Consider the following 17,005-nt stretch of genomic DNA (forward strand, 5'->3'; position numbering starts at 1 on the left):
ATGTAGTACGTAACTGAAAGGGAAATTCCTGATCAATGATCTTCACAGTGTTTCTAAAACTTCATTCAATTCGCATTATCACTATACTCGGTACAATCTCAACATTGGTGAGGAGCTAATAATTCTCGAAACTTCGGGGTAAAAATGTATAAAATTTTGATAAGCGACGAAGGATCTAAGCGACTGAAACAACAATAACAATGGAAGAATAATGAAATTAATTGATGCTTAGATTCGTTTTAAAGAAGGTTGTACGTTTTTTTTTTTTACTGATAGTTTCTTTACCCACAGCCATAGTTTACACAAATAACCGGAAACTAACACCGTTCAAGATAAATAAAACAGCTCGGTCTCAAATAGGTAAAACATTAGAATGTCGATGTCTCATTAGCTGTCATGCATAGCAAAGCTTAAAATATCCACAAAATCAATTGTTTACTAACTCAAGATATGAGCGCAAAATTATCTATTATGATGAATAAGCGGCATTTTCACAGATGTTACAGTAAGCAATAATGATTTCGTACATGTACGTACACGTATATGTATATGCAGTATATATATATTGAATAATGGTAATTTCCAAGTTCGTAGGATAAATAATTCTTGTCCGATAAATTAGCGCAAGTAGAATGAAACTAAGGATAAAATTAATGGTTGTTCGTCCTATAATCAGAAAAACTGAACACATGTCAAGTGCTTTTTGAGTGTAAAATTCTAGTCAACTTTCAACTCATCATAGCTGTTTCGAAAAGATGAGCAATTGTTCTATCATTAAATCAAGAAGCCAAGCGGATATTTTCGAATAACGAAAAAAAAAAAACCACAGACTTAGTTTTCGAAAATAGGTCTGGCTCGAGAATCTATGACATGCAATAACGGTGATATCTTAAAATGGTTGATTAATAAAACAAGACATTACAGCGTTCCTATAACTAAATAAACACGATTTATATATATATACGAACAGTCCGCTATCAAAGAGATAGAACACTGGGAACGCTTCATCGTTAAAAACGTCTCCTACCAGGTGAATTATAATAATTCAATTCTTGAATTAACGTATCGTAAGATTAACCCACAGAATACCAGCACGACGACTCGCGACTAGGCCCACTCGAACATCGTTTAGCCACGGAACTTTCAGAATATTTCGGAAATTCTTGCCCAACGATTATTGAGCGGCTGGCGTCGCTTTGTCGCGAGGTACTCGCTTCCAGAATATGTTGTTGGTTGTAGTTGTACACAGACACATGTTACACCAGTATTTAATGCAGCAGTAGCAGCGGAGACTACTTTCGTTTGACGTCGAGTCTTTATTTTTGTTATTTTTTCATCGGAGGACCGATCATTGATTAATGAACCTAACAACCATAACCCGCGCTCGAATCATCGAGCGCTCATTCCCGGTCTCTTGTGCGCGTGTCAGTCAATATCCCTCCCTTATTTCGATTTCAATGATGATGATGATGATAATAGTAACGATATTATCATCATTTCGATACATCGGTATAACGACTCAATAGACGCAGGCTCCCACCCGGTCGGTCGGCAGCGTGAAATGCGGTTGGTGCATTCAGCTCTTTCATCGCGTATTCGGGCTTCGATTGTCTGGTCGTCGTTTGTATGCGCGGGTAAGAATCGTAGGGAGGTATTTTTGACACCGTCGGTCGGTCAGTCGGTCGGTCAGTCGTTAGGATGAGGTGGTCACTCACGATCGCGTGATCATCACAACTTCTCTTCTTCAGCTTCGAGCTTGAATTTAAACAGCGGCCACACGTCGCGTGGTGTACGTCACAGTCTCAGCCGATCGAACGTTTTAGAACTGCGAGAACTGTCCGCCGCCCTGCGACAAAGCCTGCGAGTGCATGTACGCGCGGTCGCCCTGGTACGTCGAATCCTGCGACAACAGCGGATCGACTTGCGACTTGAACTCGTCGCCCATGTAGCTATCCTGCGAGAACTCGGGCTGCGACAGACCCGGCTGACTCATCGGGAACGGTTGACTCATCGAGAGACCGGCTTGCGTTAGTGGGCCTTGCGAGTACGATTGAGTCGCATCCTGGAAATATTCAAAATACAAGAGTTTAAACAATGTCAGTATATAACATACAGGACTGATCTACGAGTTTGAATATAACGGCTTTTATCGCCTCAACGTCACAGTTTGAGGGACTGGACAACTGTGGGACTAGATCAAGCTTCAACAGTTGGCTCTTACTTTTTTGTATAACACGTGATATTAAAATTAGTTTTTATTTCCAATGTTTTAAACTACCGAGACAAATATCAACACAGAACTATAGAACCAGGTTGTTTACCACCAGTGAAGTAAATAAACACGTGGAATAGTAGTGGAATTGGGTCCTGAATCTATATTCGTAAATCGGACAGGTTTTGATCGATCTATTACCTGGCTCGCCTGGCTATCAACTGGTGTATTCTGACTCATTTGACTGTTATTCATCGACTGTTGCGTATTACCGTATCGAGGTGGTTTACGGTAATGCGAACTGTTACCGCCGGCGCCGCGCCCACGAGTAGACCCTTTACCGCCGTGTCCAACTGAAATAATAGAATTTCATCGATCAGAGTAATGTGTGGATATTCAGGGCAGATCTTCCGGAATAATCGAAGAACTCAAACTTCCATATATCAGATACGCATTTGATGTAACTGGTCTTAAATCTTAAGAATGGTCTTAAGTTGTCAGGTTGGCTATAGAACTAAGTTGGTCTTAGACCGGTGTTCAGTCCAAGCCGTGATTATACAACCGGCCCAAGGTTAGATGGGCTTAAGACCTTTTTCGAGATAATTGACAAAATAAATGCGGGTTAAAATTCAGAACAAGATTGACTGAGAATCTACACTACTTACACGGTGAAACGACGTGTTGATTGTGAAACGGTGGCGGAGGTCCGGTCGGCATGAACATATTCACCGGCACCGGGAAATTCAAACCCATTCCGTTATACGTACGATTAGGTCCGATAAAACCCATCTGATCGTGATGTCGTACGAAGCCGTCGTGTCGATAGTTCGGACCTAGATTGAAAATAAATTCAACGTGCATTATCAAAAGTGGAACTTTCAGATTCGGTTGAACAGCTGTAAGTCGAGAGTTAACTCTACCATGGATTAAGTTACATCATTTTCAAATTGAGTTTACTCCATTTTGAATCAGAACTGTGAAACTGGCGTCTGCTGATGACTAAAACATTACTAACCTCCTCCTCCATTCATATGTCCGCGATCGTAAACACTTCCAGGAACTAAAACCTCCCTCGCATCGAACATTGTAGTGCACATAAATCTTCCGCCCTAAAACCAATCATTACAACAGATCTTTATCTACTGGCACTTCAGCATTGAATGAGGACGCGTGGCAAGTGAGGATACCGCGAGGATGTACCAAGTATCACACTTAGTTACTGCGCTTAAATTTCTTCTACATTTTGAGCAAACTCCATTTGACTTTGGTTGAATATGGATAAATTTACGACGAAATCAATACCGTGCACCAAGTGAGAATATCACATTCATTCAATGACTCGCTTTTAATCACATTAGAATTTGGAAGTAGAAAATTCCACTTCTACGTATTTCATTTAAAATGAACCAATTTTTACTAAGTGAATGTGGCGCCATCTAGTACTACATTGGTTCTAGTTTTCACTATTTAAACTTACCGGGTTTGCTGTGTTAACGAGTTTTCTCGGTTTGCTGAATTGAATCATGCTTTCTTTAAGATTATTCAACGGTCCCTCGACCAGCACGTGGTTCTCCTTGTAGTGGTTTAACAGATGATTCCATAACGGTTGCTTCGAAAGAACCTTCGGATTCCCGACGATAATTATACCAAACCTACAACGATATGATCAACAAGATCAGGCTCCAGTTTCATAAGTAAGTTTAAATTGAAAATCGTTAAGTTTAAATTGATTTCCTCATTGACAACGTGACGTTACAAACAGCAATATTGAACCACAAATTTTTTAATTTTTCATGAAAATGAAGCAGAAATTATTCTGATTTTGAGAGTATTATGATATTTTTGTGAGTAGTTGAGTTTGTAAAAAGACTAAAACTTATGTCTGCTTGAAATGACAACATTCTTCAATCATTATTATTTCAGTCGATTCTCTCTCTCTCTCTCCTACTTACCGCGCTCTTGTGAGAGCTACGTTCAAACGTCGTGGATCGTTCAGGAACCCGATACCCTGGTGCTCGTTGGCGCGTACGCACGACAACACGATGAAATCTTTCTCGCGACCTTGGAACGCGTCGACGCTGGCCACCTCGATTTCCTGGTAGAGTTTCGAGTTCATCTTTCCGCTGTACTGCATGTACTGTACGATATACGACCGTTGACCTTCGTACGGGGTTATAACTCCGATTGACAGCGGAGAAATTCCGCCTTGAATCAACTTCGTAGCGATCTTTTCAACATTTGCAGCCTCAGTCCTAGAAAATTGAAACCAGTGCATTTGTTATTTTCAGTTAGTTATTTCGGTAACTATTTAAACCCAACCCCTACCATAATCATTTATGTATCAGACTCCAGGATCAAATATTTGGAAATGAATTACTTTTAACTGTAAAGTCAAACTCTATGAAGGATTTATGAAATCAGGGGCCATTTTCACATTCATAATTCTGATCTATGAAATAAGCATCCTCCCTCTGCAGGGACTCGAACCTGATGGCATCGCTACACTCAGCCACGGCACGAACCCCTGCATCAGTAGACCGGGTGCGCAGGTACATGCGCAGCTTTCCGAACGAAAACTGGCGGCACCAATCAGATTGCTCGTTGTATAATCGTTGAGGCAAATTTCAAGGAAGAACTATAAATGGGAAAACCCGGGCTAAAATAAAACGGGATTTCTGATTGGCTAAAAATCTCATCATCTGAACTGCGCATGTATCTGCGCACACGGTCGATTATGGCAGGGTTTCGTGCCGTGGCAATCTCGATGCCATCAGGTTCGAATCCCTGCCGGGGGAGGATGTGAAATAAGGGGCCAGTTGCACATTCATGAGATTTATTACCAGTCTTAGACCAACTTAGTTCTACAGCCAATCAAACTTGGGACTCGTCTTAAAATTCAAGACCACATTTGGAATAAGGTCAATAAAACCGGCCCGTAATTAATTATGACACTGACCTGTTGAGATAAGAAGTTCCGGAACTTGCTATTTCTTCTTGTCCGGTCGTCGTATAAAAGAACATCGGTTTATCGGATTGCGGCCACGGGAAATCGAGATTGTTGCGCGTACGTTCGTCGGCGGTTACTCCGTTCTGTAGCGAACCCTCGTAGAATATATTCGACGGGAACGAACTGAGAGCCGGGTGCATACGATACTGAACCTGCAGACGGATCGGTCGCGTTCCCAACACGACGAGTCGTTCGAATAACGACTGAGATAAACCGGCTCGAGCCGCCTTCTTACACATCACTACCGGACCTAACTGACAATGATCTCCGACCAACACCAACTACAGTAAATCAGTAAAATGAAAATAACTGTAAGATCAAATAAACTACGAATGACAATATAACGGAATCCACCTGAGATGTAGATAAATAAGAATCTTAGAATATCATGAGAGTGACTAAAGATAATTCATTTAGTGGTAGAAATATTTTGAGCAGTTTCTACTATCTTTAAAATACAAGGTAAAACATATAAGAAGAAACATTTCTTACTTTTTAAAAGGCCTAAATCATTTCAGTAATTCGTAATTTTAAAAGAACTCAATTGAAGATTCAGTAGTATAGTCTATCTCGATGAGGGGGACATTTTCAGAGGCCAGTGTGAAGACTTACCTGTTTACAGCCGAGTACAACCGGTATCATACATTCCGGTTCGGTAGACTGAGTGCTTTCATCGATCAGCGCCGATCTGAACTGCATTTTAGATAAACGCGGGTCACCAGCACCGACACAAGTACAACAGATCACATCGGCATGCTGTAAAATACATCGCGATAATGATTAGATATAAAACATCGATTGATCTCTCGATCTGACGGGGGTTTCTATCGACTTTTACCTGAAGTAACTCTCGCTCGCATTGTTTCTTTAAAGCGCGGAATCTACGTTCGTCGGTCGATGATAATTCGCCGGTTTCATCTTTCAGTTGTTGCAGTTTCTTCAACTCCGCGTATCTACAATCAAAACATGAAATACAACAAACATACATCGATCAAAGATCAGACTCCAGTTTCATAAATAAATTAAAGCTTAAAAACGGTTAATCATTAATTGTTATCCTTATCGACAGCACAAAGCAACCAATAGAAATTAAATGAAAAATTTTGCTTTCTCAGGAAACTAAGATTCAATGAATAGGTCTGAATCCTGCACAACAGTTCTGAATTGAAGAGTTGTCTGTGTTCAGACACACACTTACCCGTCCATGTTCATGATCTGATTGTGCAACGCTAAAAACGACACCGGAGAATCAATAGCTTCACGACTTTTAGCGCAAAGTCGAACAACCTACAAAATAAAGACATACGAAAATACAATAATTTATTCTCTAAATTGTAATGATTTCAGCAAATTTTGAGTAAGCAGATTCTAATCTACCTTCAGTCCTGTTTTGTGTATTTTCTCAGTGAGCTGATCGACGGCTATATTCGACGGCGCGCACACGAGAACCTGTCCCATTATCTGTTTGGCGAGATGGTAGACGATCGCGGCCGATGTCACCGTTTTACCCGTACCCGGAGGTCCCTGAATTAGACTGAGAGGTCTCTGCAGAACGGTTTTCACGGCGTAACGCTGAGACGGGTTCAATTCTGGAAGTCCGGGAGCGTTGAAACGTTTCGGTAGATTGGAACGCAGTACGACGTCTTCGACTTCGTGTCCCAGAAGTTTGTGGTAGATGTAGGTCGACACCGACGATTCATCAACGGCGAACGTTTTCATAGCCGACTGCATTCTATAAACATCACGACACAATAATCAAAACATCGAACCCTGAATGCTGCAACAAGCTCCGCGGATGTCGCGATGAAACTCTTACCTTTCAAATGACGTCGCCTTCCACACAAAATCTACGACGAAATTCCGCGTACATTCGACCGGAACGTCGACGTTATTCTGCAACTCTATCGCAACTTCATCTCCAAAATCTTCAATTCGGTCAAAGATCTAACAACATAGCATTATACTGACACGACTGAGGACTCAACAATTGACTCCACTGGGAAACGTTCCAGAGTTTCAGATAAAAAATTTGACCTATTTGAAAACGAAATTATTCAAACCTATCTCCCTATAGAACTCTGTGTCCAGATGTCAGAGACTAGCATCTCATTTTAGATTGAAAAAGATACTGTCCGCGACTTTAATCACGTGGCCCACTCCTGACCAAGGTTTATGAGCATCACCTAAATACCGCAGTCTCAATTCATCGCCGTGCATCAGCTTCATTTCTGGAAGAAAAAATTTTCATCACAAATATATACACGAGGCACGCATTTAGAGTCAGTTCCACAGTTCTAGGAGTTAGATTCTGTTAATGTTCGATGTTTTAAAACCAAGCGTCGGCAAATTGTAATTAAGAACTGGATTGAGAAGAAAGATTCTGAATTTTCACTACCTTCGTTAGCCTTTGAGAACTGGAAGAAAGCGTTGATTTTCTTGTTCAAACCGGTCACCCATCGTACGATGATGTTGTCTTGCGTTTGCGATTCTTTCAGTTTTTTATCGTAGTCCGATTCTAGTTTGACGAGCGGCCCGAAAATATTCTGATACTGATACGCGTCCTCATACCTTCAACATAAAACATAACCTGTCACATTTTACCTTAACAATATTTTGCCTATTGTTTCTAAAACCTTTGAGTACAATACCTCAAGAGAACTTGTTGAGGTTCTTCGTCAACTCCAGGTTTTTCTAAATCTTCCAATGTCGCTTCTGGGTTATCCTGAAAAACAAACCACGGACTTTAGAGGACATCTCACGGGATTATTTGAATCCTGTACAATCCGATTAATCTTCACAAACCTTCCACAGTTCTTCTAGCTTATTAATCTGCATCGCGCTGATCTGCCTCGCTCTTAGTTGTTCCGGTTCGGACGGAACTTTAACCAGCCACGACAGCAGTTGCCGATCTTGTATCAAAGGCTGCCACGAACTAGCCTCCCTACATAGAGAACAATTCATATATCTTCAATAGGGAAACACGAAATAATTTGATCAGAATGCACAGTGGCTACTTTCTGCCCATTTACAAATCCCCAGGGCCCAGTTGCACAGTCGTGAATAAAGTGATCTTAGATCGAAAGTCTATTACAATTCATTCATTTCTCATTTAATCAACGCACTGATACAGAAACGCAAGGTCAATAACATAATCCTAATTCCCCAAGTTTTCCCTGATTTTTTCTGAGATTTTCAAACACGTACCAGTTCATATCGTTAGACCGAGTTGCGCAGGGTTGCCTGCACAGTAACACGACTACAGAATCAGCCTTCGCCGGAATGAACCCGAGCAGGAATATATTTCTACAACCGCACGAGTAACATTCGAGCACCGTTTCACCGAGTGGACCGTCTTTGTGCAGCGTCACCTCCTTTGCTTTCGCGCGCACTAAGTGATTAACGATGTGACTACCCGAGGTGTTCCCGCGTCCGTTACAGAACCATTTCTTCGTCGTATTACAATAAACGACAGACGCTGGATCGTGAATACCGCAGTAACTGAAATTATAAAATAATTAATTTCAATAATTTTCACGTTAAGATTTGTGACCTGTTATTTGATGTTTAGCGTTGATGTTCATCTTTCAGAGTCGAAGATGACTGTAACCTCATTTTCAGGTTTTTATAGGATCTCAGGTGAACAATGGGACAGATTGTGCACAGTAAAATGTGAATGATGGATTTATATATGAAGTTACAGATAAGTGCAGAAGTATTGATTGTACCCAGTTTTAGACCAATACTATGGATCAAATTGCAACGAGACATCTTCACTTTACCAGATCATTGATATTTTTACATTCCAGCTAGTCCTATATCAGTGACAATTAGTTAGTAGCAATACATTAGCACAATGTACCAGTATCAGCTTCAGGCCTATAGGCCTACCAGCTGGCATTTTGATGCTTTACCCAGATAGAATTGCTCATACACCTTTAACTGAACTGAGCATATTTTTTTAGTATAGATTTTTTATCAATAGTAACAGATTTTCTCAATGACGTCGGAGCTCGTTTATTACATATAGGTTCCATACATTTCATCGGCAAGCAACGAGTCAAACTTAAATAATCGTTATTGACTGAAATACATAGAAACTATGATTCCTTGCTTCCTAATCGGGAACGGAGGAAGGTGAAAGGGCACGATTAAGTGCCAGTGTAATGAGACAATTTTGGTGGTCCAACGTACAAAGATATTTTCAAGCTTCTTGAAAAAAATCGCGTGTAAATAAATTGCATGAGTTGTAAGGGAAATTTGAAAATTTTGAAAAATTCCACCCTAGTGTGTTTAATAACGGGAATACCACTATAGTGCGTCTACACCGCAGCGCGGTGTATCGTTAGTTACTAGTATTTCACTATGTTTGACACGTGCTGCCATTTTTCAAGAGAGATAATTACTAATTACTAATTACATCAATACACCGCAGTGCGGTGTACTAGCAAAATCTATCACTGATTTATACACCGCACTGAAAGGGTTAAAAAATATAGGTAAGGGCAATCTGGGCCCGGCTGCTAGCCGAGCCCTAGCAGGCTTAAATATAAACTCTACCTGCACGCGTGTTTAGGCAAATCTTTAGTGTAATAAGTATCTTCTTCATCCTCTTCGAACGTCAGTTCACCGACACCGTGAGTTACCGCGTTTATATCAACATCTAAACCATTCACTACCGTTAAACCTTCCGGACCATTCACCTGTTAAACATTGAAAAAACCGACACTGATCATTGAAGGTTTTTAACGGTTAATTTATGGAAGAGTGGAAATTTAGCCGAAGTGGTATTATCCTTATTAACGTTACTATGCAGATTCCAATTGGCTAATTCACATGACGCATGCGCACAGAGGTGGCCGGTATAGGTCAGCCTCGTTACATGATTCTCTACGACCACCAACGATGATGATCGCATCTCAAAGAGACCCGACTAGCTACGCAACCGCAGTTACAATGAATCGCACATGTTGTAGTTTTGGTGATCCAACCCGGCCGTCTCTATGTCACTCACACTGTAGCCTATAGAGGGCGGCCTATAAACAATACCGTATCGGCAAAATATCCACTTTCATTTCTGTATGCGGTTACGAAAAATCACCAAGTATTGAATTTCAAACAGTGAAGAAATTCATGTAGACTTTGCTGAAAATCATAGTATCACTTATAAAACTAGTCTGAGGTCGAGGACACCTTTCATCGTTTATATATTTTGGTTTCAATGTGAATAACAATTTCCCAACCTTGCACAGGTCCAGACCCCTTCACTTTTTGAGGCCTAGGCCTTCACTGGTTTATTTAGGTCTGGGGATAATATTACCTGGCTCTGACTTTGACCGATGTCTAGCTGAGACGCTTGAGTTTGGGATTGGGTCTGCGAGGGCAGGGTAAAGTCGTAGCTATCGAATTCGGAGCCCTGAGTATCGGCGCCCAACAGGTCGACGGTCGCATCTTCCGGATCGTAAAACGTCAGAGGCGTTTCGACGGTCGGTGCGTACGTATCAACGCTAGTCATTCTCTCAGATTATCTAGTCCAGCATCTAGTTCGCGTTTCCTTAAAGAAAACGCTCAAATGTTCGAGTGTTCGTCGCGAGAAACGAGTTCAATAGCTCGGAATATGTCTCTACTCGAGCTAAGTTTGACACGCCATGGTATCCTCGTGCTGATGACGTCACTATGAACCCTGGGTCAATACGCTTAGATCGATGACGTAGGCATTAATGGTACCTATTCAAATTCAAATTCAAATTTATTCAACAATTTCTATTTTCGATGACTTACGTTTATTTAAAATTTTGCGATGTTCTGGTCATGAGATGAAATAAAAATTATCCGAAATTTTTCAATTTTTTTCATCAAAGCAACAATTGTTCAGACGGCCACAAAACTCGCCAAAAGTGTACCGGGCCTAATTAAGACATTTGCGTGGACCCGGCCGTGTCGTGAGTCAGATGTGATTTTTCAAATCTACACCATGAGAAATTTATTTTCGTCTGAGAAAAATGCGTAGGCCTAGCTAGAATAAACTTCGTAAAATAAAGATCGAATTTCTTAGGAAAGGAACTGCATGTTGCGCCTATTTTTATTGTGCGTGATGCGACAGACAGGTACAGACTAGTGTGTGGGCATACCTGAGAATTACTGTACGACCTGGTAATTCGATTTCTTTATGCGACAAGATTGGCCCGGGCCATAATTTGCACGACTCAACTTGCGCTTGACCTGTTGTCAATGTTCAAAAACGTGACAGTTAAGTTACCCGGTCTACTGCGCATACAATTAGGGACGTTTAGCGATGGTTTCTTGGACGACGCTTTTTGACGTCCCTATGGTAGTTCAATGAAAATGTAGCCCTATCAGTATTGAATAGAAGATTTGTATAGGCCTATATATTATTTGGAAATAAAGACAAATACTCATTAAATATCTATTCAACTTCAAAGAAGAAAACTGGTATCCGGAGCAGTATTCCGGCCACAGAAAAAATGTACAGGTGTGATCAGCTGACTTTTTAAAAGATTTTTAGATCGATCAGCTGTTATACACAAGCTGTTATACACAAGACCAAAACAAGTCTAAGATTTGTATGGTTCATGTCTAGTAGGAATGCTAGTCTTCACAAAATTAAGTACTGCGTATGATTTTAGATATCTTGCTTTTGTTCGCGTTCTAAGAACATGCAGTCAGTGTATATTATATATATATTTGTTTATGTATGGGTCAGTGTAATGTGAAACGCTGTCAACGTGATATGTGAACTCGTTTCAACATATCTAGCCTACTTTGTAAGATATGTGAAAGCATTTTGAATTGCGACGTCTGGGCGAGGAGAGGTCACTTAACAATCTTTAGCCAGTATGGAAGTACTAGTAGCGAAAATTGCCGCTTTGGCGTTAATGTGGTTTGTGACACTGACTTTCGGAACAGTACCAATTTTAGTTGATATCTTTGTCCGCCGTTATGGCACTGATAAACACAAGAGGTACGTGACTGCCGTGCTGGGACTGCTAACATTCGTAGCTGGTGGGGTTTTCTTGGGCACGATCACATTGGACTTAATACCAGATGTAGTGGAGGAGTTCGTAGAGGCGAAGGTCAAAACTGAATTCCCGCTTGCGTATCTAGTTGTAGCGATTGGACTGCTGATGTTTCTAGTTCTGGAGCATTTCATTTTGTTTTGCTTGGACCGATCAGTAGTAGGCGCTGACTCTAAGTCACGACATGTGGTTGCAGTCTTGGAAGCTCACGACGGCATACACGACGAATCCGAATGTGGCCTTCTACACCACAGCCACGACGAGCATTCGTACGGTAGCTTCTCGCCTAAAACCGACGAACACGAAGTACCTAACGAACACGATCACAATCAAGATGCCGAAAAGTCAGCAGAAATGAAAAAACAGGAAGTAGATTTTACGCTGGCTTTACGTTCGTACGCGATAGTCGTTGCGTTGTCGCTGCACTCGGTTTTTGACGGAATGGTTGTCGGATTTCAGAAAACAGATGTCAGCGTCTGGGAGCTCTTCTTCACGCTTCTGTTCCACAAAATCCTCGTCGCATTCAGTCTTGGTTCTAAGCTCCACAAACTGAAACACATACTCAGTCTCAAGCATATCGTGGGTATGGTCATTCTATTTTCGACGATGTCACCATTAGGTGGGATCATATCGACGGCGCTCTCCGAAACGGTCACCGAATCACACCTGACCGAAGCGATTCTTGTCGGATTTGCAACCGGCAGCTTTTTGTACGTGACATTTTTTGAAATGTTGAAATTCGATGGAACGAAATTGGGCAACATAATAAACTGTTTAATGGTGATCATCGGATTCGGCATCATAGCGCTCGAACAGTACATTACAAAATCAGTAATAGGGAAATAAAACTGCGGCGATGGAACTTTTACGAGAATGGACTTGGCGATGAAATATGTAAACTAAACAATTTATCATTGTACATAAATTTGATATTACTTGTTGCCTAAGTGACGAAAGGTCGTTTAACGATATAAGTCTATTTTGTTGCAAGACATTATTTCGGTTGAAAGCCAGAAACTATACAAAAATACTTATGGTTTACTGTTAAGATTCTGTTCGGGGGTCGTTTGGTAGAGAGTTAATAGGTTTAATATATATCGTACGTACATGTTTGTAATTATTATAAGTGATCTCGTTTGATTCAGGGAATCCGTACGTTTTTTGGTTTTTGTTGCATCTTAGATATGCAGAACTGACATTAAGAAAGATAATAAATATAATATTTTTAAGAAAATTTCAATCTATACAAAACGTTTTGTCTTTGGTCTGGACAGATGCCCTCTAGGAATCATTCAAAGCATGTAATGACCGCTTAAAGTTTACAATACACGGCATATTCCAGACACAAATTTATTTCAAAAGGATTTGTTTATTCATCGGAAGATTGCACATTCCATGTGTGCAAGAAAATTGCAGTACTGAAAAAATGGCAGAAGGTTTTATCAGGGAAGTGTGACACTTCCCTGGTTTTATATACTCAAGTACAAATATAACCCATTCAAAAATTGTCAGGACTCACATGTTGTAGGGAAGGATAGGGTCGATTCAGGGAAGGATGCAACCCCAAAATAGGGCACGCATCATATGATTTAGAAAGGAAACCCGAAAAAAAATCATCGGAAAACTTTGGAAATACGAGGACAAGCGAATTTTAACTTTTTTAGGTATCGGTTTAATATCTTTAATTTTCCCGTGAAATTTCACGGCAACTTGAATATTCTAGGGGGTGCGTACCTCCTGCAATCTCCCTTGGATCCATCCCTGCAATAAATTTGTTAATTTGCATAAATATTGGCGCCAAAGGCTTGAAAAATAACTTGTGATTTGCTTTTTTATGTTGGAAAAAAACTATTTTTCTTTACCAGTGCTAGACAAAATAAACCGATTAAAATCTTTCGAAATCATAATAAATAACCCCTTATATGACTCTTATCTATCTTTTGATACGTTGTAACAAACTTGTCAAACCCGCTTTTTAATCATTAAGATATAGATAACACTGGGCAAAGTACAAAAGCTTATCACGGCGCTTTTGACTAATATCCAATTTTTCGTAATTTTCCGACCCGAAAGCAACACCTTAAAAAAAAATTCACCGGTGTCATTCATGTCTTAGAGAAGATTATGCGTTTAACCGAATAGAAATTGTATTTATTTGATCAAATAACCTCCCCCCACCCGGCTCGGCGTTCATACTCTCATGGCGCTGCATAACGTTAGGTGGCGAAAATGCGTTGACATGCATTCACCATGGAAAATTAGAGCGCTTTAGATTATTTTTCAAATATATAAAATCGGTTTAAGGTAAATCTCAAGTTAATTGAGCTGATACTAAACACAGAGTTAACTATGACTTACGACGTGGAACCGGGTCCACAGTTCCCGTAATTCATGAATTCTTTTTGATGATCGCAGCGGGTAGAATGATGGATAAACCTCCCTAAACGCCGTGGTCATTACGTACGTACTACACGTATAGGTTGTAAACCTCTAAATTTAGATTCACCCAGTCCTAGACGTGGATCGTACACCTAAACATGTACTATAAGACGAATATATCGTTTTATAGTCCGTGGCCTAATAATAATGTTCGACCTTTGGTATAGAACAAGACTTTCCTATATACTGAGGGCGACTCAGTTCAACCACTCCTAATGTATCCACTCAGGTTTTAACGACAACTAACAGAACAAATACTCGTCGCTGGATGGCCACAGAAAGAACCTCACTTCCCAGAACATTCGAAGTTGAAAAATCATTTAAAAGCTAATCCACAGGATTTCTTTTTAACCCTTTCACGACCGCACTATATGTTCTCTAATGGCCCGGGCATTTTTTCCAAAACCTTCAAAACCCCAAAATACGCAGAATAGGGCTTATATCATGTTTATAACGCATGCACGTAATGTCTCTAGTGTTAGTCTTTCGATTCTGATCAGTTTTGGCCAAAATTTTAAGGGTCCAAAAGACCAAAAATTAGGGTCAAGGTCACATGCCTGGAGGACCCCCTTGCCGATTTTTTATGACCGTAAAAACCATCAAAATATATTTAGAACATATCTAGCTCGTGTCTAATTGACTATTCATTCATATGCAAATTTTGTTATCATTTCTAACGCCAGGGGGAGCTTAGGAGGTCTTTCAGGCCTGGTCCAGGCCTGGCAATTTGACCCCCAAACGGCCCACAACATCCCTTTAGAATGAAATCACCATTGTACTTTTGCTTCACTGGATGCTGCTGTTGATATGAACGACAGTACGACAACTTCCATAAGTTTATCTACTCTGCTGTGAAAGAAAATGCCATCCGGTATGTCATACCGGACTGGGCTATTCCGTGATTTCTGTATCCGGTATGTCATACCGGATAGGTCGTGAAAGAGAATAAGATCATTTTTAGGCTCGAAAAGAGCCTTAACAGATCGTATGTGCCGTAGTGTAGGGAGCGACTAGTATTATTAGATACTAGCTAAATACCCGTCCAATGGACGGCTTTGTCGTTGAGCGCATGGGTGTATTGGTCGTGAGCACACCACCTCGGCGCATAAATCCTGCATCCTGCATTTTGCTTATGAAATACATTCATTTTAATCGGTCGGGAAATGAATCTAAATGCTTCAAATGTTCAGAGTTCTTGGAACCAACCCCACACCAGCTCCCCTACCCGTCTGACCTGTCTGTGGTACAAAACCATTTGTTCAAATAACTAACCGTAAATTCTCGGCCCCAACAGTTTTTAGGCCCCCTGCTTCTTGTTCGAGCATTTACTATATTGACCACACCACCCGTACGTTCATTGAAAAAGCCCCTCCATTCAACCAACGAATTGCATGATATCATGCTTAAAGTGTGGGACTGCCATTCATTGAAAAAATACCAACGTAGTCGCTCGACGATGATAATTAGGATTCTGTATTTTGTATCACTATTTGACATTATTTCTTTTATATCTCTCGTATATACATACATTTTGCAAGAGAGCTCCTGTCAGAAAAGTACGTACATTTTTCTTTGACCCCCTCCCCGTACAAAGTTACTACCGGTACATTATTTGTTACCCCTCCCCAAAAACCGTATGTACTATTTGAACGCTTTTTTATAAAATCTACCACCATCGCACGCATCGGCAGCCCCCAGAGCCATTGCGAGAGGCTGGGTTTGGGCCTCCCTACTGCCAGTAACCTGTCTGTGGTATGGAACCATTCTGAAAAACTACGCAATGGGCCTGTCCCCCTCTAAGATGCTGCATATGGGTGGGCAACACGGTCAGAACATATCGCTAAAAATTCCAATCATATTAATTTTGATCCAAAGATTACGTGAATGAATGTCTTAACCAATGTTTTAAACACCCGAAATTCACAACTGAGGCAGTGTTGAGAGAACTGTGTCATGCACTGTTCTGATGCTGCGTTGTGTATCTGTGCAAAAATGGACTGGGGGCATCTATTATGCAAGATGGCCGCCCATGTGCCTATGCAAGTCGTGCATTAACAGAGACGGAGCAGCGTTACGCTCAGATCGAGAAAGAAGCATTGGCCATCGTTTATGGCCTTGAGAAATTTCATCATTATGTCTATGCTCGTCAAGTAAAAGTTGAAAATGATCACAAGCCAATAGAGGCAATCGTACAAAAACCTCTATCGGTCCACTGATGCCATCTTCACCTGTCAAGAGATTCGAACCCACTCTGCTAAAGCCGTTCTCCGAACCCCTTGACCTCACGAGTCGTTGGAGTCGTTACTAGCCGAC

The 17,005-nt window shown here is 40.8% G+C and overlaps 2 protein-coding genes across 2 annotated transcripts; one reads left to right on the top strand and one right to left on the bottom strand.

Annotated features, from left to right (window-relative positions):
• Nucleotides 1–237: 237 nt before the first annotated feature.
• LOC141905076 (regulator of nonsense transcripts 1-like) lies at nucleotides 238–10,867 on the bottom strand. The gene is made up of 19 exons (XM_074793813.1): nucleotides 10,537–10,867; nucleotides 9,777–9,919; nucleotides 8,424–8,717; nucleotides 8,022–8,160; nucleotides 7,868–7,941; nucleotides 7,615–7,787; nucleotides 7,349–7,447; nucleotides 7,036–7,144; nucleotides 6,597–6,951; nucleotides 6,418–6,506; nucleotides 6,058–6,172; nucleotides 5,832–5,975; nucleotides 5,169–5,500; nucleotides 4,165–4,464; nucleotides 3,690–3,864; nucleotides 3,228–3,321; nucleotides 2,878–3,045; nucleotides 2,414–2,565; nucleotides 238–2,062 (listed from the first exon to the last, which is right to left on the bottom strand). The coding sequence occupies exons 1-19, from the start codon at nucleotides 10,729–10,731 to the stop codon at nucleotides 1,820–1,822; spliced, it is 3,393 nt and encodes a 1,130-aa protein (XP_074649914.1). The 5' UTR covers nucleotides 10,732–10,867; the 3' UTR covers nucleotides 238–1,819.
• A 1,021-nt stretch (nucleotides 10,868–11,888) lies between these two features.
• Nucleotides 11,889–13,468, top strand: LOC141905744 (zinc transporter ZIP1-like). The gene has a single exon (XM_074794745.1). It carries the CDS (start codon nucleotides 12,074–12,076, stop codon nucleotides 13,097–13,099), a length of 1,026 nt encoding a protein of 341 aa, XP_074650846.1. The 5' UTR covers nucleotides 11,889–12,073; the 3' UTR covers nucleotides 13,100–13,468.
• Nucleotides 13,469–17,005: the final 3,537 nt, after the last annotated feature.

This window comes from Tubulanus polymorphus, chromosome 5 (assembly GCF_964204645.1).
Source record: "Tubulanus polymorphus chromosome 5, tnTubPoly1.2, whole genome shotgun sequence".
Taxonomy (NCBI): Eukaryota; Metazoa; Nemertea; class Palaeonemertea; order Tubulaniformes; family Tubulanidae; genus Tubulanus; species Tubulanus polymorphus.

Excerpts from the sequence above, each read along its gene's own strand:
- LOC141905076 (XM_074793813.1), bottom strand. The coding sequence starts at position 10,731 with ATGACTAGCGTTGATACGTACGCACCGACCGTCGAAACGCCTCTGACG. Across the intron at positions 8,161-8,423 it reads CGGTCTAACGATATGAACTG|GGAGGCTAGTTCGTGGCAGC; the intron begins GTACGTGTTTGA and ends TTCTCTATGTAG. Across the intron at positions 6,173-6,417 it reads CAGATCATGAACATGGACGG|ATACGCGGAGTTGAAGAAAC; the intron begins GTAAGTGTGTGT and ends TTTTGATTGTAG.
- LOC141905744 (XM_074794745.1), top strand. The coding sequence starts at position 12,074 with ATGGAAGTACTAGTAGCGAAAATTGCCGCTTTGGCGTTAATGTGGTTT.